The sequence below is a fragment of the Bombus vancouverensis genome, chromosome 4, assembly GCF_051014615.1.
Source record: "Bombus vancouverensis nearcticus chromosome 4, iyBomVanc1_principal, whole genome shotgun sequence".
NCBI lineage: Eukaryota > Metazoa > Arthropoda > Insecta > Hymenoptera > Apidae > Bombus > Bombus vancouverensis.
In genome coordinates this window covers 9,299,558-9,322,636 of record NC_134914.1, presented here as the reverse complement: position 1 = coordinate 9,322,636, position 23,079 = coordinate 9,299,558, and the positions used below count along the sequence as shown (strand labels likewise).

Below are 23,079 nucleotides of genomic sequence, written 5' to 3'. Positions count from 1 at the left end.
TCTCGCCGCGACCGGATCGCGTGTGGCGGAAATACGGACAGACAAACCATATGAAGACGGGTCATGGAGAATATCTCGCAAAGTGGTTATTGATATTACGCAGGAACATGATTATCAAGACTGGGAATTTAAGCGGGATCCTTTTGGCCGAGGGCCGAGACACGGAAGATGCATAGCGTAAGATGAATAAAATTCACGTTTCATGATACCGTGTCTGGATATTATCCGTACGTTCGAAGAGTAACTTTTTGGAGGCCGCGTCTCCAGCTTCGGACCTCGACGTCTCTTTTTGGCCAGGGATAGGGGCTTAATTTGCTATTCAATTAAGAACGGAACGAGATTCGTGGGATCCTTTGCTCCTCCGATTGGGGGTGATTTTGGTAACTTCGTTTTTCGCCCGGGTTCTTCTTTCTCGAATTTCTGATGGTTTCTTTTATTTACTTTGTCTTGAATTAGTGGGAAAATAACGTTGACTCTTGTCTATGCGAAGATAGAGAGTTTTTGAATTACCATCCTTTAAATGTAAGACAAATAGGCTGAAAGAGGAAATTAAAAATAGAAGTAGGAACAATAATCGATTTCGCATTCACAAAATTAACATTACTTTCCGATCAGCTCAACGGGATAAAGAAAATATAATAAATTGAGGAAAGCGGAGGAAATTATGGATAATATAAAACAGGAAATGAGCAACAGCATTTTTAAAGTCCAGATGTACGTAACTATTTATTATACGATAATAGTCGCACTCGAATGCTGCACATTAATTTCATCTATACAGTTTTACATAATTGGTTCACCCATATGCGTATGTGTGTGTGTGTCTGTTTTATTTTTCTTGTTTCGATTTTAAGACGCTGACGTACATTAAATCATCGCTATGCTACACATGCCTAACATGCGACTGCCGCCACTTTGCCGACTATGCAGACTATTCCCGACTCGACGGGTGTTGTGTGGCAAAATGTGGAAAGATGTTAGAAAAACCGCTGTGGTCGGCGGTCCATCGCGATAATTGACGAGATGTTATCCGCGGGGCAAGGAAGGAAATTTTCATTTCGGTAAAAGGAATCACGGGATTTAGAATTCCATCAGAACGATCATTTATCATCGAAACGTCTTGTCGCTTGCAGTCGATAAATATCATTTTCTAATTACGACGTATATATATAAAAATTATAAGTTCTCGATTGTTACAAATAAATTTCTTCTTCTCATCATAGGAATCCTCGTTTCTATCTTTTTTTTTCTTTTCTGTCCTTTTTTAACGTCATGTCGAAAATGTGACGCACGCGTGTGTCACGCGATGAAAGTCCGCATCGATAATTCGTTTCTCTCTTTTTTTTTTCTTTTTACTCTGGTTCTCTTCTTTCTCGGTTCTCAACGTCCATCACTTTGCTACACGTTGATGATCGCACTTAGGATACTCGATAATCCCAAGCGTTTTACTATGTTGCTTACGCCTGGCTAAAGACTTTGCGATCTGTTCGCTAATTTTCATTATCTATAATATACATACCGTGTCGTCAGTGGTCGAATGAGTGTATTTCGTGTCGATCGAATCCAAAGATCGTAGATCCATTTGACTAGATGAAGAATCCTTTCGTTTCTACGATCCTTCCTTCTTTTCTTAACTTCTTCATTTTTCGCAATGATAAGCGATCAATTGTAAAATACGAAGATATCACGCTTATTCGAGATTAATTGGAAAAGAAAAATAATAATTTTATTTGAAAAATCTTGCAATTACCTTGGATTCGCTTGACACCGTACAAAAAGAACTCGTATCTTAGCTACTCGTATGTACGTACGTTTTTGGCACGAGGAGAGGAACGCCGTTTTACCACACCTGTCGTTCGCGATTCTCTAGCCCGTAAATCGCCGTTATCAAAAAGTGTCTTCGTGACACGGTTTTTGGCTAAAAAGGAGGAGTGAAGCAGCGCGCAAAGTCGGATCAGGATGCCACAGAAGAGGAACACTATCGAGATATCGATACAATTTTGGGCTATATCGATCCGTCACGATCATTTCACATTTACAAACCATCGAGCACAAAACTAAAACGCAAGATGCTGTATGAGCAAGATTTTTTTTCACGATTTAATTAATCAATGCATTCTGCAAAGTAATAACAAATTAAAGATAAGAAATGCCAGATATGTCGCCGTTTCTTTACACCGATATACCGCGCGGCGAAATAACAATTAAATAAAATAGAAATCGTTAGTGTGAAACCGCTCCAAGAATCAATTGCACGAAATAGCCATTTAAAGACTCAAAGCCGGACCAGTTGGAACAAATGAAATAATCCTGCGGTATAATATAATTACACGCTGGAGGAGAGCTACGCCCATTCTGTCGGAACCCTCCTTAGCCTTTCGATTCAAAGAACGCCATGGGACAGTTTTATCGCTGTGGAACAAGGCCGTTTCTTCCCCCTATTTCGACGAATCCTTCGATGGTACCTCAACCTTCAGCACCCAAACCCGATTCACGCTTTCGCTAGCGAGACAAACTATCGCCTAGTACCTTTGGTAATTCGGATGTGCATGGAACTATGATTATTATCACTGATTACTTAAACATAATCCGTTTCAGCTAAAACGCTGTTGGCGTAACTTTATCTGCCTTCTATCGCGAACCCTGACCATTTCTTGGTGAGCAGTGGTGAACCGATTGTATGTTTTTAGATAGATCCAAAAATTGTTTGATTCGATTCGTTTATGAAGCGATCTATGGGCAGTTGATGAATCGATAGATCGTTTTTAGCGCGTGGCTCGCCACGTAAATTCAGGTTGGTGATCGATGAACGACCGTTTGTTACGTGTAATTGACGTTTGCAGATTGTTCAAGTATAATCATTGAAAGGCGTTTAATAGTCGGTTTTGCTTGAACGAATGCGATAATTGCGGGGATTTGACAAGCTCGTAGGCAGAAACTGTTCGCAACCCATTAGCGATTGTAAACGTCTTCATTCACCACGTGTCGCTTATTAATTAAGAAACGTTGGCTTTCTAACAAACAAGTTTAATCGGGATCGTTAAACAGATCAGTATCTTTAGTATACAAATAAATCTAAGCTTACCAACTGGAAAACATTGGGATTTATTACTCACCAGGAAATTCGTCAAAGGTTCAGCGATAAATCTCATCGCCCAGAATTCGATTCTTCCGCTATTCAGAGGAGGAATCGCGTGAAACGCTAACAGAAATGCATCCTTCTATGCATCTTTATGGAACCAGAATGTGGTTCGTCCGTTGGTCAACGATCAACGTCGAAAATCTCGAGCAGAAATGGAGATGAAAATCGAATCGATTCCGGAGGAGCACGTTTTTCCTCTGAAATTGAACGCGGCGAAAATCGATCCCAAAAGAAAGACGCGGCGATCCTTCATCCAAGATGGCTGGAAAGGCTGCTGTAGCTGTCTTCCTCCATCTCAAGCCGTCGTCAGTAAAGATCGGAGAACGAGACCTGAGAGGAAACGCCGGAATGTAGGTGATGAAGAGCGTGGAGCTCCTCCATCGAGGTCGACGGCATGCTGTTGCTGTCCCCTAGGATGCTGGCTGCCGGTCCTACGTTCGGCGAGCCGGCCGTGTTCGACGGCACAGGCGTACCTGGACACCCCACGTTGCTCGTTGTCGTGTTGCCCTCCTGCCTCATCATGTTCCGTCGCCATTTCGCGCGGGCATTTTGGAACCAAACCTGCACGAACCGAGAATCTTACTCAGGACTCGTTATTCCTTCGCTTCGAGCACATTCTTAGACAGTTTTTCTATTGAATGTAGTATGATGAAAAAGAATGGTAACAAAAATGATAGAAGTAGCTAATGGATATTGTATGATAGTAATTTAAGTTTGGAAAATATGTGTCGATTTTTTGAAATTAGGAATGATCCTACGCGAATATAGGCGATGGGAATATATAATATCGAATAAAAATTCAATTATTGCATATATTATACAATTAAAGTTACTGTGCTAATTTCTTTGCTGTGTCGTGCCAATTATCTCAAGTTTTCCTCCATGATATTGTATTTCTTTTGAATATACTTAAATATAATTAAAAATAACTGTATATGAATATACCTAACGAAGAAAATGCAATATTGAAGAAAAATTAAATTATTGCATACTCTTTTTAAATTAATTATCAAACTCATTTCTATTATACGTTACGAAAAGATGCTCAACCTGTTAAAATCTTATTAAATATATAAGCGATGCTCTCTAGAATTATATGCATCTAATAAAACGAAAAAGGATATCATATCGCTAATTATTTTTCGCATAGGAGTTTCAACATGACATCGATTTAAAATTGGATTCGAGACGAAGGAAACCAAGGCTGAAATTTATTTCCTACCTGAAGCACCCTCTTCGAGAGCCCCGTCTTCTGCGCCAGTTGCTTGAGGTCCTTCGCGTCGGGGTTCTGATTTATAGCAAAATAATTCTTCATCGTCCGCAACTGATGGTGCTTGAAGCTCGTTCTCATCCGCTTCGTTCGCTGGCTCTGATGCACCGGCCCGGGAGAACCGACAGACGCTTCGTACGCCGCCAAAGATTCCATGGACGAGGACAGTTCGGTTGGGTGAAGCAGCTCTGCAACCAAATTACCTTCCTTTATTCGATATTTCAATCCCTTCCTCCGGTTTATACTGTTGGATATTTAATTGGACGGCTTGAAATTTAGGGAATATTAAATTCCTTGATATTTCTTCGAAAGCTTGATTTATTCGATTCACTGCTGCATATGAAAAAGCTATCGTAGAATATAATATAAAATGAAAGTAGTACTGGCCATGATCTATTTAAGAGCTTAACAAACCAACAAAAAGTCTCACTCTCGGTTCAAATGTTTTTCTCTGTATTCGTGCGATGATTAAAATACCAATATGAAGATCTAAAGAGCATATTCGATGTGAAGATCATTTTTTATAGTATAGAAGAGATCTAACGTGGAATAAAAGACGCTTGAATTCTAACTTTTCCATCTCTTTTTATATTTATGCAATAGCTATAGAATCAAGATAAAAGTTTATGTATCATATGTAATGCTTGGTGCACTGAAGAAATTTAATGCGAAATAAACAATGGTTGAATTTTAACTTCTTCAAGAAAATTAACGACCGATGAGTGTACTGCGCTAATAAATCATCAAACGAAACTAAATGGCCGTACACACGAGTATAGAGTTCAAGAGTGTCGAGCATCTGTTACAAAGATTTTTTAGTCCTGTCGGCTTATCGGATACGCGAAAGAAGTTCAGTCATGTTTGATGTAAAAAGATTGGACAGCAAAGCTGGAGAAAAAAGCAGACGACGATCGAACGACACAGAACGGCCGATGCTAAATGAGAAGATTCCAGTCTGATCGTTACAGAACGCTCGTGATCCATCAATCGGTACTAGGCGACTATCTGACCTATCTATCGAACGATTTGTTCTTCTGTTTGGCGACAATCGTCAAACAGCGATCTTCAAAAAAGGTCATATTTTTTTCAGGACGATAAAAGATGGTTGATCACTATTGACAAAGAAAGTTTAGAAACAGATCAACAAATTAGATACGACTCATCTTATCTTCATCTCTTTTTGAAATTCCTGATTTTTTACAAAACGCACTTTTAACCTTCTAATTAAATCTTTATATGTCAGATTGAAACGAGAAATAACGTTATATCAAGAATAATTCTTTTAAATAATATCTCTATCATTTTTCTTACGAATTACAAGGAATCCCGTTTCTTCGGCTTGTTTAAATAATTCTTTTATATTTTCCTCAAACTAAAATAATTCGTTAAAAACAGAGAAAATCTCGACTGAATTTTGCCCTACAATTAGGAAAAAAAATTACACGCTGTTAAACAGAATTATCTAAAGATGACCATCTAGTTATTTCTTTCAATCCTGATGAATCCAAGATATTTCACATGCAATTTAATGTTATTCAAAGATCGTTTATTTCGAAGTTCTCCATCTTATCGACCCTATATACGACATTTTGCCACGAAGAAAGCGAACCGGACATATCAAGAACAATCGCTCAAGACCAAATCCCAACTTTACTCGTTCCATCTATAATCCAACCCCCGCTCGTCTTATCTCAAAGCTAGCCAAAACTCTGGCCACCGATTCTTCAGCGTCAGCATGTTCGCGAACCATCTAAATCTTTCCACAAGATCGACCGATCGATCTTCGTTCTCTTCTCTTCCTCCAACCCCTGTCCACGGAAAGCCGGCGGTACATCTGTGTGCACGCGAAACGAATTTCCGCGCACGTAAGCGCTGTTGCAGCTCGGGCAACAGCAGCGTCGTCGTGCCCGTGGATAAAAGCAGCGCGAGAGCATCGAAAGAGGGACGACATCGGTGTGCAACCGTTCAGTGCCGTTGCAAGTTGCAGTTGTTGCGCGCCGGCGGAGCGAAGGAACGCATCCAATAAATAAGACGACGAGGGTAACCATTGAATTCAATCGGAGAGAAAGAACGGGTTCCAGGCGACGTTCGTGGACAGGCGAGCGCGCGCAAGGGGGATGGGGCGACGGGGGGGAACACCCGACCAGAAGTAAATCCCCGAGCACGTATCCGCCATTACTGTTTATTGTCCCGAACTTCCATTCCCTACGGACGCGACGAGCTGTTCTCCGCGTTCTGGCTCGCGATCCAGAAAAGAGAAGAACCGCTCTCGCGGACGGCCACACCGCCAGTGGAATTTGTTTTGTTCGCCGGGGTGAACGACATCGATTTTTGTTTCGATATAAGTTGGCATCGTGTTTGGAAAAGTCGTGATTCGATAGGGATTGTATAATACTTTGGGGAATTTCTTGTTAGGGAGAGGTTGAGAATCCGTAACTGAGTGCCGATGGATTGATTATAAAGTTGATTTTGTTGAGGGTAGTATGCGGTATTGGTTGCTGATGAAGCAATAATTTCTTTCGTTCCTCGTATGGCATGGCTTTTTAGTGTTATTCGAGAAATAGGCTTGATTCGGTAGGAAGATATAGAGGTAGTTTACTGGAGTATTGCAAGAAACTGGAATAGGACATGCTAAGGGTTGATGTTGATGAAATACTTTCATATTGGTGAATTTTCTATGGGTTGAACGAACATGAAGTAACGATTCTTTGTGTTTTTGATCTAGATAGGTTTATTTTGAATTGACTTGATATGTCTATGCTTGACATGATTTGCAGAGAAGAGATGGGACGATAATAACAAACATCATTTCAAAAAATGACATGACGCAACAAACTATCATTGCAATCTATGGAAGCATCGCTTATTTCTCAACAATTTCACGCTAAACTTAATGAAATATCCTACACTCTGACTCGTTACGTTGAATCACATCCAGCCCAAAAAAACCCAGTTTTCCTCCAATCTTTCGTTCCATTATCCACAAAAAAGGTTAAAGAAAATTGTGGTTCTCGGTGACTCCGTTCAATTCCCAAATGGATCGCTTTCCCTAGAACCAACTCTATCAATAAACTCGAGCGAACGGCCCTGCAAAAGGAATACGCAAGTTTTTTCATCGAACTGGCCTGGTTCCCAAGCCGAGTCTCCCTGCGTGGCGGGAGGACGAGGGGTAAACGGGAGTTAGAGGTAGGGGAATAGAGGATATGGGGTGTCGAGGACGGTTTTCGTGGTTCAAGAATGAGATTACAATTTGTCAGGTCCGGGCTAGAGGCCGAAATCACGCGGATGGCACGGATGGTCGACGACGAGGGCCGTCTTCGAGTCGGCAAGAAACTCACGCAGGCGGCATTATAGTGTTCCGCCGGCCATTCTGCTGGCTGCGGCCACGTATTGGCCACGGCAGCATTCTTTTCCTGCCAGATCGGCCAATCGATGCATCTCGCCACCGATACCCATCTGTCACTGTCCGCGGAGCCTAGCCTTTTCTCCGTTCGCGCGACCGGCGTGCCTCGAGTTCGAATCCCCCGACGAACGGTGAAATCGGCCGTACCAACGCCCGTGTTAACTCTTCTTCCGGTATTTGGGGAAATTTTCAGCGACGTCTGAGAGTCCCTTTATGGTTATTTTGATGGAAAAAGGTATTATCGGAGGATGATATCCGGGAGGAATCATAACAGTCGATTTGAACTGTGTTGTATCATTAGATATTGTACGTCATTTGAGATGAAAAATAAAAAATTAAATTAACAATGTTGTTAGTAAAAAAAGAGAGCTAGTTATTATTATTACACACACTTCTTTGTAAGAAACTTGGATATACCGTTTATTATCTTTTTTTATCTTCTATTACATCGTTCTATTGAAACTGTGGGTATCTCATATTTTCTCGCGTGTTATGTATATTCCGTACACTTAAATTCCCCATAAATGGGTAAACGTTCACAGTTTACGTACAACACGAACTTTACTCCTTCAACTTTCTCTAAAACGATTACTAAATCGCTTTAAATAAACCTCTTAAGGACAATCTTCCAACAAAAACGCACGGATCCTGTAGAAAATATACTTCGCGAAATGACCGCTCTGCCTGTTGGACAAACAGAAACGAAGTCTCTGAAGGGAGCTAATTTTTCAGCGCCGCAAGAACCGTAACCGCGGTGGACAAAGGTATTTTCGGTGGCGGAGAAACGACGGCCTTATCGTGGTCGCAATTCCAGCGATTCATCGAACGCGCCTGCCGACGTCCAGACGGAATAGTTCGAGGGATCCGGTGGATCGCCCGGCAAAAAGTGTCCCAATTATATATAAAGACAATAAAACGCGAACCAGTCGGTCGGTTCCCACCCCGTCCAAGGCTGCGCGTCGCTCAAACTGGACTCTTCATGGCCGATTTTATGGCTGTTGATCGTAAATTCCGACCCCGGTAGCCCGAAAGTGATTCTCTGTGATCGCGCGTCGATTATAAAATAACCGGGGACGATGGCGAGCGAGGCCTCGAAACGTCGTAAACATCGTGAAACAAACGAGACGCGGGGATATCGCGAACGAAAACGTTGTCGCACCGACAAACGAGCCTGTTCCACGAGGGCATTAAACGAATTTACCGCGGTGGTGATTTTTGGGGGATCGCGCCGTGCGATCTTGCTTCCGGGGGTAGTAAATGTCTCGGTGAATTAACCCTTGCATGGCACAATAAAGCGGAGAAGAATTCAAAATGAAAGGTTTAGAGAATAATTGTTTCTTTGTCGTCAAAATTTATTGCACTTTTAATATCAAACGCGGCGAACACGTACTCGTATTTCTTCGAACCTATTTGTTCACGGACAATAAATTTTAATTACCTTGTGTATAATAATGTTTGAAACTTGAAATTTATTTTTGAAACCAAGCGAGATTGCTGCGATATGCTTAGCTTCTTGTTATCAGAAACAGCCTGCATACGAATTTAAGGATTTATTACGTTACTCGTAATAAATGTCAGAATGACATAAAATGAGAACAGCCGTTTAACATCCACAAATCTTCACAAACGGTCTACTTCTTCACCTTTTTTTCGATTCTTCGTTTCTTCGTTCTCATCGGTAAAGGGGCCAGCGAAACGTTTTCCGGCGTATCGAGCAGGCCAATTTAAGCATCGAGTCCAATTGGAAGCAGCCGCGACGACCAAATGCGTGGACACATTGGCGAACGAGTGGCTGGCCGTTTGTTCGATTGGTTCTCGAAAAGGAAAACCGTTCGACCGGCTGGCACATGTCCGACACGCGAAACAAAGAGTGCGCTTCGGCCGTGTCGTGTCTCGTGCACTCGCACACTTGGATCATGGATCAATTAGACAGCCGGTGGAAATTCCGTCGAAGAATTCCGCTTGTATGTCGATGAGAGAACGCCTAACGAGGCGAGCGAGAACAATCTCCGGCCGATTCGCGGTCCGCGATCCTCGAAAGCTCGGGCAAATGTTTGCACACCGAAGGAACCAGCCATTATACTCATTGCTCGGCAAATAATGCAACTCCCCCGACTCACTTGCTCGATTCGAGGGATGGAGAGCAGAGAAACAGAAAGCTGGTACTACTAGGTGGTTTCGAAAGAGAGAAAGAGGAAAAGAGTTTCGCGCGTACACATATTGAACGGAGAGAAAAAGAGAGATGAAAGAAAACGAGATCACGAACGAGAGTACCACGTGTTCCCATGGTTTTAAGACCTACGTTTGAAAGCACACCCCCGTTTACCATCCGGCCCAATTATCCCTCTGGCAACCCCTTCCATCCCTCTTTTACGTTCTCGCGTTGTTTCACCACTGCCAATTACACGTATTTGCGTCCTCAGGCCGCCAGCCCAGCCGAGACTGGATTCTTGTGAATTCTTTATTGTTTCGACTATACGACGGGAGGAACAAAGGGCCCCGGGGCCGACGTTTTTCTTCGTCCCTTGCCTATTTCTCTTTGCCCTCTGTCGCCCGCGCGATTAATCGATCCGCGGTACGATGGCGCAGACGTCGCGTCCTTCCGATCGAACCCAGGGATCGATATTTCTCAGGAATTTCCCATTGCTTTCTCAACGATGAAACTGTATGTTTTTTGCAACTCGTTCTCCAGATCAAGTAATATTCCTCTGCCGTTCTTACGTTTAATTAAATCATTTTTATCTAAGGAGAAAATGTTACTGTCGTTAAATAAATTCATATATTGAATAAATGCTCAGCTGATGTGGTGCAGTGATAAATAAACAACAAATACACTGCGAATATTTATGAATTTATAGGGAATCTTAATGTGTGATAATATACAGGCTGCATGTAACATGCGAAAATATAAGCACAGAATACAGGAACAAAACAAGTCTGTATTTAAATTCTCCGTATTTCATTAATTATAATCGCAAGAATACTTTGCATTAAAAATCTCGCCTAACGCCTGGTCTTACATTGTAAAAATATTCTTATCGTCGATTTGGTCCACACAACGTCAATTGAGAGTCAGTTAAACAATCTTCAAAAATTCGACGAAAGGAAAATATATAACAGAAAAACAATAATCGGAAAATGATAAAAAATTGAAAAGAAAAGTAAAATGTGACTCACCAAGGGCTCCAGCGGCCAGCCTCATCGTGACAGGTAACTCGGATCCGGTGACTTCCGACAACTTCCTCTTTCTGGGGCGACCTTTCTGCACGGTACCGGATGAGGTGATCGGGCTCTGCTCCGCGGCGCTGTAATAAGCCGGAAGCGGCGACACTCCCGGCGAGCCGATGTCCTCGATATTGCTGGCTGCGCTCCCGTAATCCCCCGCGCAGCACAGCAACTCGTAGTGAGGTCTTGGGACCGACCAGCTCGTCATTCGTGAACCTTGCTGTCGAGTATTTCAGTGGCGACCCTGCGTTATCCTCCGAGTTCGATGAACGCGCGAACGCGATCACGCTCGCGAGAGGAGATAGACGAACGGCAAGACCGCTTCCCGCCCACAATCGAATCGATGGATCGACGAATCCAGCGTTTTATCATAGATCCTTTTGCAACCCTCCATTCCGTTAATCCTTAATTTTGTTTAAATAGATCACGCGATTTTCAACCTTACGCCGTTTTTTTTTTTTGTTTTTTCGACGAGTAACTTTCGTTTCGAAATTTTTCAAACTTCGTACCAGAGGAAATCATCTACTTCTATAGTTTTTAACCGCTCTTTCATTCCTACCCTTCGCACGAGAAATATGTAAATACATCCCCATTTAGCGCTTTCCACAGACATAAAGTAAAACAACTTTCAGGTAAATAAAATGTACATGCTATTGACTCTCGCGTCAAAATCTTTTTTGTATGGAACTTTAAGCTTCTTAACAACAAAGCTCGTTTCTAAATTTCCCAATTCCTTTTCCAGCCTCACTGTTTGCGCGTTGCGCGTTACATCTACTCGATATCTCTTTCCTTAGACATAAACAGTCTTAGACATAAACATAAGCATCTTGAGAGATCACTCTGTCAATCAGAGGCCCTGTAATAAACTTCTCCTACTGACTTCCAGCTTCCTATTGACGATTATTCGCGTGAAATCCTTGCCGATGGATCCTGAACGCGGATCGATACGCAATACGCACGAGCAGCGTTGATAAGCCGGCGAGAGTGGCGGTCGAATCGATCTCGCGGAGCGGCAAGCGGCACCGCGACGTCTTTCTCTTTACGAGAGCGCGCGTCGAGCTCGACTCTCTGTCTCTCTCCGTTTATTTCTCTCTTTCGATCCTGTTTCTGAGAATAGAAAAAACCGGATTCACCCGCGCCGGAGGGCTGTCATTAGGCGAGCAGCGAACGATAATAAGTGTCCTACGTCGACGCGCCTCGTGTTTCTGTCACTCTCGTCATCAAACTCGTTGATAACAAAGAGACGGCCTTTGGAGGATGGTAATTCGGGCTCGTATTTCTCACCTACAGTAGACCAGGCCATCCCTCTGCCCGAAATGATCGCCCTTGTTCAGCGGGGTGCCGCACGAGGCGCATGTAAAGCAGGCCACGTGGTAGACCAAGTCCCTCGCGCGCATCACCAGCTCCGTCGCGAAGATGCCCGCCCGACATCGCGAACATCTCGAAACGGCGAACAACCTACGGATTAAAATTACAAATCTTTTCGATTGACGTATTCTTTTATAGATAATTATTATTATAACGATCAGACGTTTATGAATTTGCATACAACCTAACCCTTCGCGCTCGGCATATCTTTTTGGTAGCATTATTAATTTGACAATAGTCGAAGCAATAAATATTTGCCACCGCCATGGTGGTGCCACCTGACTTCGAAGACAATTTTTTTTTTTGAAGGAGCAGAAGGATACAGGATACGTGTAAGATATGAAAATATGTAAAATATTCAAAGTGAAGTATGGTAAATAGTGGTGATATAAAAATACTGTTGAATTAATTCTACCTATGTTACGCTTCTTTAGTTGAGTTTATAAAAATATGCGATTCGACCAACATCCACTTTCTAATAATGGGTATCATCCTCGTTTTATACTGCTTCATAGAGAAAGTAATGAGGAAACGGAGTACAACGTGATTGCCGTTAACTACTACAGTGGCTGCAAGAAGTTTCCGACCAAAGTTTAATTTTGTTATTTTGTTGGGATAAAGTGTTTTTGAAAATAAAAGATCTACCATCCAAGTATAACATGTACTGTGTCTTACTGTATCTGGCTTCGATGTTGCTATCGATATCACGTCATTTTCGTAGGCAACGAATGTAATCCACTGTAAATATACAAACAAATAAATCAGGCCATTGAGCACGCCGCGCTGACTACAAATTTTTATAATTGAACGAGTTCCAGTACAATAACGTATAGTTAATGCAATTTACGATTGCAACATTTTCCGTTTTGTTCGATCGGAGAAATTCTAACGTGGATTACATTTTCATCCGCATCGAAGTAGAGTAATGCCCGTGCCTGGTCAGCCGCTAGTCGATATTATCTCAAGAATGTCTGCTCGTGAATATTGTTGCGATAAGTTTAAGCGTTACATGTGCTACGTCAATACTATTAATTGTTGTGCAACAATACACAAATAATTCATCATTATTTTTAAATTTCAATCACAGTGTCACTGAAAATATCCGTATACTTACCATAGAAATTGTTTACGATTATATGTCTGTATTATGTACGTTATACGAAACTTTCTGGAAGTTTATAACACTGCAACGATACGATTATCATTATTGACAGAAGATTTGTACAAGCCAAATATTTTCGTAAGCAAATTTTGTATACATTAAATTTTCCAAAGTTGCGTTTCATCTGAAAACTCAAATAATTCTTGAGTACAAGAGTGTACAAGCTACGTAGGCTAATTATCCATTTATTCGACAAAACCTGTATTTCATTTTTAATAAACTCACAAAAACGCTGTCATAGGGACACGAGTAGGAGCTACAAGAATATTCCTCTGCGATGAAAATCCTGCAAGATCCCCTTACCTATCCCATATCCAGCCATGAATACAATGACTCAACTATATCCTATCGGTATCTGTCTACCAATCAACCCTCTTAATACAACGGAACCGTTTCGATTCACCGGTAGCAACCGGCTTTCTAAGAGCGTCGCCGTTGTTCCGGGTTCCTTCGAACAGCCTCGAGCTCTCGATCACGCGTTCTTCGTAGAATCCCCTAATTACAAAATCAACGATCCCGATCGTCGCTCGAATTCATCGATCCTTGCCACTGTTCCCCGTTCGCGCGCGCACGTGACCTCCCGTTGTTCGTGACTATCGGCTCGAACCAAAATCGGAGAACAATGCAGTTCCCCCTCTGGTTACGTTTTTCTTCCACTAATACACCATAACGTCCGCGAAGGGAGGCGGCCAGAGGGGAGTTAGAGAGGGTGGAGTGAAGACAGAGTAGGGAGGTGGGGGTTTCCTCGCCAAGGCTCTCATATCGGTTGTCGACGATCGAGGCGAAGTTACAGTTTTCGAAGCGCGAAAACCAAATAGAGACAAAGGGGTTGGCCTGGATATGGATCGTTGCATATTGCATGGGAGCCGGCTGTATTCTTCTCTAACGAACCGGCAGCATGGAGTTCCAGCCTGCAGGAACACCGGCCTACGGCGTGTTCCACCCTCGTCTGGAATCTCTGAAACTCGAGGATCGCTGTGATGGCAAGGATAAAGGATGTGGCTTATGGGTGTGAGCAGGTTATACGAGGAATTGCGTTTTAACAGTTCGCTTGAGTATTTTTCTTCCAACGTGTGATATTTTGAGACATTGCTGATTAGATGTATGATTATAAATCAGGTTGTATTCCTTTGAATAAAATATGTCTAGCATGTAATGGTTATCGGTTATAATCGCTTGTAATTATTTTAAATTGCAATAGTTTTGAGCTAACACTGCTTTTTAAATTTAGCTAAGAATTTATCGTTATTGAGAATTAAATGTTAATATTTATCTAATGACATTATTCTCATGCTAATATTACAAATATGAAACGCGAGATATTTCGTCATCCATTCATAATACGTTAAATAACTTCATATCTTTTTTATAGTATACATCATGACTGATTTGCCAATACTCTAATATCTAGAGAGGTTCTTTAAAAATACGATTCTCATCTCCGAAAGAGGATGGATTCTTTGACGAGTCGTTTTGCTTGCGGAATATCATATTTCACTGGAAAAAGCCTCGTAAAGAGAAGCTTACGGCTAAAGCCGCAGCGAAATGTTGCATTCGTTATTCCGACTGTCTTTAGCTCGGCAAAGAAACGTTTCAGTTTTCTGGCTGTAACAACGTGTTCGTTGAAAAATCTTCCTCGTCAGACCTGAACTCGTTTTGTTCCCTTTAATTATTCCGTTTCACCGGGGCTCGTGCGGCCTACGTATCACTGATTAGACAATGATTACAGGACCGAAATGGGGAAGCTTGTAACATAATCACCCTTTCCTCTCATTACAAAAATAACAAGGAAACGATGCTTGAAGATAATAATATAGAAAATATCATTGAATCTTATGATTCTTATGTTTCGTTCTTTTCACAATATTTCCCCCTCCATTTTCCTTAATATCAATTAATAGAAATAAATATTTTATTTTTCTAACCACGAACTTGTAGCTTTGTTCATTAATTTATTCATACATAAGACAGTATAGAAAAGAACATTGGATTCTGTGATTCTCCACAGAATTTTTTTTTCGTTCACTCAACGATACTTCTCCCTCGCCTCTAAGATCGCTGAAAAAAAGATACATATTGGGAAATCATGTAAATTCTTTATTCTTTTCTAAGAGCAATCTTTAGCTTTGTTAATTAATTCATGCATAGAACGAAGTATTGGAGAAGTTCCACTGATATTATTCGTTGGTCAAGAATACTTTAGCAGTGAATAATTCATAGGGGATTGAATATTTAACGCTGGTTTCTCGTCGAAGCTCTCGTCAATTTAACAGTTTCAATCCGCTTAACGCCAAAAGGAAAGAACGAACAGTGGATGAGGAAGGGGAAAACCCCGAAACGAAAAAGAGAAGAAACGATTCTCACGCTTTCCAGAACTACAGGAATTATGCAACGCGTGCTTCTCCGTCGCCGTCCGTTAACTGCACTCGGAAATTCAACGAGAACACCCGTTTTCATAGGCAAAAACACAATAACAGATTCCCAACATCTAATTACCATCTCCACAATAACCACGTTTAATGTAATTAATTTCATTCATCGAGACTTTGCATTTTAATATCTTAATCTGCACCGCCCTGACGAGCTTCTGCGTTCAAATGCGTGCTTACAGAACAATGGAACATGCTATTGAAATTTTTATATTATTAATCGGAGCGCAAGGTAATGCGCATTTAAGTTTAGAATAAAATATTACATCATACATATAAATATAATAAATATAAATAATATACCTAATAAAACAAAATATATATATCTGCTTAACGAGCTACTAAAAATTACCAAATATAGGATTTACTAATCGTCTTTATTTATATGAAGAATTATTTCAAATTCATTTTCTTACAATTACTAAAGACATGTAGATAGTTTTCGCAAAATTGACCTCGACTTTTATTAAGATTGAGAAACAAGCTTTTATCCATATATTTTACAAAAAATTATTCGAATCCCCCAAAATACTCTATTAAATTTATGAGAAACGTTACGGTTTCCATAGAGGAGCTTTCTATAGAATTAATAAAATTTCTATGAAAATTAAAAGATAAAATCAACAAATTTATAAATTTCTGAATTCTTGTGCCAGAATTTAGAAAGTAGAAAACGAAGGGATGTGTATGTGTGTGCGGTACTCGTTCAAAAGACCAAAACCAATAATTCAGCATGCGTTTGATCGATTGAAACTGCACAGTGGCGTACCCACGCGAAGAAAAACGAAGTGTCATTCGATGGCGGAAAGAGGTTGTTCGCTGGAAATCGTGACCGCGTGTTTTTATCACGGTGAACGTATCACAACAACGGAATTTCAGGACCAGGTTAGGCCTACCTAGGACAAGCACGGTTTAGAGCTGGCCATTAGTAGACATTTTGTGTGGTCCTGGCGAAGTTTTGAGCGGGGTGGACGCTCCTATGCAAATTCGCGAATACCCCAATAAATACTGAAACGGGAAGCCGGCCCCGGGCAACCGACGCTCGGGGATCTTGCATTAATTTCGCGCGTCATCCCGGTAATTCGACGTAAAATACCACGATGAATGGTTGGATCCGCTTTGTGTCGTAAAACGTATGGTGAAATATCGAAAAAGGAGAGAACCGAACACGAAGAACATTTTCAATTATTACTTCGATTTAACGAAAGAATACAACAAACTAATTTCCATTCATTTTTGAAGAAATAATTCTACAAATAATAAGAGATATAAATTTTAAAGGCAAAAGCAATTCCACGTGATACAAAATCGGTGGAAATAGAAGGTAGGTAATTCAAGCTAATCTTGTAGATAGTTGAATCGTATCTAATAATCAAAAAATTGAAGAACTTGCAACAATAAGGGATTGTTTATCGAGAGTTTATCCTTTTATCGAGATTGAAATATGATAATCTTTACTGTTATCGTACCATACTTATTTAAATACAAGTATGATATTCAAATATCTACACATTAAAGGATGTTGTCTATCATAGTGTCCAATATTTCCAATATCTTACAAAATTAGAATATTTCAAACTCAATGCACTCGATACAAATACAAGCCACTTTGTCCACTAAACTAATGAAAACGCCAGTTATAAAAGAACCAGCTTGGGCAATGCTTGAAACAACTGAGTGGTGTAATCCACAAATAAAATTCCCTAGGATGGGGGTAGCTGGCGCAGTTTCGCGGACCGGATCACGTTCTAAGATTCCCTTCAGCGTCGCCCGACCCTAATCCTCTTACAACTACTTCTACCAACCTATAATAATCCTCTTTGCAGTAGATGTTGCCGTCCCTGGCGAAGCACGTCAACTCGGCGGCGAGAGGCACACGGCAATGGCAGCAACGAAGGCAGCCGCAGTGCCACGCGCGATCCGCAGCCTTTAGGTACCATCGTTCGGCTATCTCCCTGCCGCAACCCCCGCAACCGAGGCCACCATCGGTGTTGTTGTTCTCACCGGTACCGATCTGCCGATTGCTGATGGCACCATCCCCTGGCGGGGGTGTGCTGCTCCCACAGCCCACTTCCTTCAGCATCTCGAGGAGAATCGCCGCGACCACCGGCGCATTCTGGGACAAGCGTAGTTGCTTCTTCAGTTCGGAGCATGGAATTATTGCAATTTCAGGTATATCGATAAGTAAAATTCGATTATATTCAATAGAATGAAGCTGTACTTAACACTTGTTGGGTTGATCTTAAGTAGACTGAATCTATTTATATAATTTTCTTACTTTTATGATACTTGATATAATACTTTAAATAATACTTTTATATTATATGTAATGCTTATACATAATACTTATACATAATAATACTTGTGTGTGTGTGTGTGTATGCATCGAAAAGCTTCTTGAGATGAATGATTCATCAGCTTGTACTAATGCTTTACTACTACTATTGTCGAATAATGTTATGCTATTAATTTTTATACTGTTGATACCTGACCTAATTATCACGATCATTTAACAGTTTAATAACAAAATTCTTCTTTGATTTCATTACTCCTCATATAAATTACGTGTTATCTAAGGAGCTCTCCAGGCAACACTTTCGATATCATAACAATGTACATACATATTCTCTACTGTTGGTTAATATTATTAAATTGCTTAGAAAATTCACATTTGAGGATATCATATACTCGTATGAAATTACCACTAGTTACAGATTCTATTTTCAACCCTCGTTTCCCCACCATCCATAAAACAACCTTCAAAACGATTTCCAATTTTCACGCAATCTCCACATACAATTTTCAGCCGTCATAAAATGAACAGCGGTACAATGGAACATCGATAAATAAAAACGTTTACACTTTAATCGCGTACCGGCCACTGGCCCATGAATTTTCCTCTGGTAGTTTCTGCCGCCGCAATTGTATTTGGCGGGCTGACACTCGAGGCTGGTCGAGCCACTCGTCCTCGATTTCACGCGGGTGAAAATTCACAGGCGACACGAACCGGAACTTTTTTCCACGTCGTCATCACGATGACGAGAAAGAGCACCGTGGCCGAAGGACTCGGAGCCTCCTCCTCCTCCTCTTGGAGGCGGCGGTGGAGGAGGAGGAGGCAGGCGGAGGAGGAAGATGGAGAGGCGGCCCCGCATTCATTCAGGACACTTCTCGGCGGCGGCGCACGCAAGAACCGATGAATGAAAACAATTCGTGACTGCTGTCCCGTTAATGAATGACTCCCGGGGCAGTGGCTCTCTCGGTTTCGAATCGGCCGCGAGCTAATTAGTAGAAGCTTGCGGATCGCCACAATAACTCAACGTCCTTTACGAGCGCGGGCCGCACGTGATTTCCGTAAGTTAAATGGAAGGTGACGTCGCCTGGAATCACCGTACACCTCGTTCCTACACAAGGTGACGCCGTTTTGCTGCCGCTTGTCACCGACGTATTAGACCGAACGTGTGCTCCTTGATTTACAACTGTTCTACTCGCGCTCCTCTTGTTCTTTTGTTCTTTCCTTTAACTGTGTTTCTGCTTCTTTGATTTTCATATTCCGATTCGGATTTTGCTTTATTATTTGTCGTGGAGTTCGGGTGTTTCATTTGATTGCAGGATGATCGTACATGTATATTATGGGTGTTGGGGAAGTAGGTTGGGTAATTTTGGTTGATGATAAGATAGAATGAAGTACACTTTCTAGATATATTCTTAGAAAAATTCTCGTTTGATGATGCATATACGCAAGGTTATGCTTTAATAAGTTACTAATCAGCGCTGAACGGCATTGGAATTTATTTTCCATAAAAGTAGTTCCAATTTCAATACATTATATCTTCGTTATAAAGAGGAATATGTTTCACTAAAGAAAATATGCTTCTAGTATTAATAATTGATGAAAGAAAAATCTTTTCCTGTAGCAAAAAAAAGATCTATATTAAAAAGGGTTAAAAAGCTTTAATACGAATGAAAAGTACTTAACAACAATATTCTTATATTAAAGACATAATCTCATCTGTTTTGTTCAATCATTGCACATCTACACAGTAACACTAATTTAACACACAGTGAAACCAATTATCTAAATATGATCCCTATATTACCGTCAAGTAGATGCAAAGGTCTTAAATTGCAATAAAGATCATCTCAATTATCCTGCCAATCTCAGTCATTAAATCAACACCAGCCTTCGTTCTAACCTCGCTTGAAATTCTGTTTCTATGCTCCAATTCATCTTGAATCCATACTTACATGATTGTTAGTTTAACCAGCTGTAAACACGACGGTGAATTTCACCGACGCTACCGACGTCTTTGACGCTTCCTCTGTCTGCTCGTTGTCTGCCGTCGCTTCCTGTCCCAACGTTCCCACAACGCTGAATTTATTCCACGAACCTGGCTATTTCCATCTGAATGGCAGCGTCGACCTTGAATCACGAGTAGGAAGGTTTTTCAGGTTCAGTGTCGATGATCGAGAGTCGAATGTCGACGTTTTCGAGGTCCGTCGGAAGCGGTCGCGGCAGTCGTGAGGTGAGAAAGTCGAGGCAGAGCGTTGGACGATTGAAAATGCTGCGTTGGAAAGCCGAACAGCGTGAAATAGGTGTCATGCAATTCTTTCGAATCGACTAATTACTTATTATTTAATTTTCCTGCTTCAAAAATGGCAATCGCATCGGAATTCATAGAAATGGAATCTATTAAAATCAGATTAGAATCTATCGAACAATTCCCTAGGTTCTAGCGATAGAACTGAACTAAATTGTTATGTCAGTAAAGGACGCTAAAAGCCCAGCTTGTTACGTTAGTACCAAAGCATTTAAAAATTTACCAAAATCATTTATCAAACATAATACGTTTAAACTTCGCACATCATCCAAGACATCACTCACGTCGTGATGTCACTACCTATACCCAACGCGTCCACGAAACCATCCTAACATCCACACGATTCCACGAACAAATCCACGAACAACTTCACAAGGACCACTATAATTCCATGCAACATCCAATATTTCTGATCTTGCTTCAATCGTCCAACTTCCCCGGTGCTCAACCACCATCAACCACCTCAACCCTTGGATTCCTCTACCTGCTTCCCCGTATTTAGTCTCGTTCCTCTCGTCGATCCTCTCCTCTCACACTCGAGAACTTGCTCTATCACCTTTGCCCGCAGATCATCACCAGGGGTCGGGACTCGTGTCGCAGCCACGTTCTCGCGTGTCTCGCCGTTTCGTTTCGGCGACGGAACCGAGCCGGAAAACGCCACTTTCCCGTCCGACCGAGAGACGCCGCTCCTCTTTTTGCCCGGCGAGGGAAAATCGTGCGCGTCGCGGATAAGGTCGGCAGTCGAGTTGGCCGCGAGGGAAGCTGTTCCCCGTCGGCGTAATAGTACGATCCTGGGGCTGGCCAGCCAGGGCCAGGGGCGGACGTCGGCATGGCAGAATAGAGGGGCTGGCCCCCGCGTGCACCGATGTCGCAGCCACGGGGTGGGGTTTTCGGTGGCTACCCCGACGGGGTAGAGGCGTCGGGACGCCTGGCGTTTGCGCGTTCCGCGATCTCTCTCTGTCTTCGTTTACGTTACATCCGACCGTGTATGGCGTCCTCATCCACGACGCGTCGACGTAGCCGGCATCTAGTCGACCTCCGTGCCGGATGACAAGAATCACTTCGAACAACTCGCTTCGCGGGCGTCAATTATGTCATCGGGTTTGTGGGATGTCGAAGGTTCTTGGGTGCTTTGCTTTGGGTGGCTGAGAAGGATGGATGCATTGGGTTTTGGAGCGGTAGGTTCGGAAGAGTTTCACTGTGCACATCCCAGTGCGGAAAAAGAATGGAGGATGGTATTGCAGTTTCTGTATCGGATAGGTGTAATACGTGAGCTTCTGAGTCAAAAGTAATCGAACTGAGTTTTTGTAGATTTTGGAGAATCAAAGTGACTTTCAAGGAATTTAGTCTCCTTGATCCAATTCTGGAAACGATATTGGAAATCTTTAAAACCATCTTTTGCCTTTCGAATGTCTTTAATTCTATGTGAAATGTATTCTCAGCCTTTCAAATATATTTACGTGTATGTGAAAAGAACCTTCAAATCCCAGAATTTTAATAAATAGTACATTCCATCTTCTTCCCTCTGAAAGTATTTTGATCCGCCAAATAAAGAAGAATCCCATTTAATTCCGTAAATACGATATCGATATTCCATTTCCTACAGATAAATGAAAAACGAAGTTCAAGTTTAAAATACGGATGAGAAAACAAATAGTCGGTGACGAGAAGAACATCGAACGACGAGAGGCGGCGGAGTACTCGAGCGAGCGAGCGAGCGAGCGACCGGCAGGCACACGAGACCGGCGCGCGTACGTTCCAGAGTATCTCGTCGCAGGCCGCGTGACAAACGGTCAGCGATATTAAAATCGTCGCGGGAACACGTTTTTCGTCCGGCCGCGGCGAACTGGAACATTGCTGCTGGCCCGTTCGGAGCATACGCAATTTGTAGCTGTATGCGTGAGTGACGCGTGACTAACCATTCGCGTGTCATGTCATTTCTCTTTGATAGTAGTGGAACCGCGCTCTTCCCATTCAATGCGGTCCCACCTCCTCCTGCACCCTCTTCTCCTCCTAACCTCTCGCCCCCACCTGGCACGATTACAAATTAATTGAGAGTGAAACGCGAACGCACCGGTAAACGCTTTGAAAACGACGTCGACGGGAGCTAGAGGCGCTAATCATGAATAATGAATGCCGTGCCGGCCCGCCGCAGAACCCGCTTAGAAACGCGCTGCCCAACACGCGGATTTCGTACGATAATCCCGCTAAAGCCAAGGGATTTTCCGAATGTTAAATCGACCGACCAGCCACGCGCGCGTCCTCGCGAGATTAATCGCGACGAATGTCGAAACACGGTGCTAAAGCTTTTTGAGTTTTGACGAAAATGGTCATTACCTTATTTCCGCGAGAGAAAATAATTGATATTAGAATTGTGAAATTTCTTCGAGTGAGAAACTTCAGATATTTTATTACAATACGACAGTTAACGATTCTAAATGAGATCCGACGATTGGGGAAGGTTACAAACAATGACAACGCA

At 42.0% G+C, this 23,079-nt stretch overlaps 1 protein-coding gene across 1 annotated transcript; it reads right to left on the bottom strand.

Moving 5' to 3' along the window:
- Positions 1-724: 724 nt before the first annotated feature.
- LOC117156810 (LIM/homeobox protein Lhx9) lies at positions 725-21,369 on the bottom strand. The gene is made up of 7 exons (XM_033334178.2): positions 21,082-21,369; positions 20,245-20,419; positions 17,805-18,115; positions 12,325-12,498; positions 10,993-11,225; positions 4,365-4,600; positions 725-3,703 (listed from the first exon to the last, which is right to left on the bottom strand). Exons 3-7 carry the CDS (start codon positions 18,080-18,082, stop codon positions 3,449-3,451), a joined length of 1,176 nt encoding a protein of 391 aa, XP_033190069.1. The 5' UTR covers positions 18,083-18,115; positions 20,245-20,419; positions 21,082-21,369; the 3' UTR covers positions 725-3,448.
- Between the last annotated feature and the right edge of the window lie 1,710 nt (positions 21,370-23,079).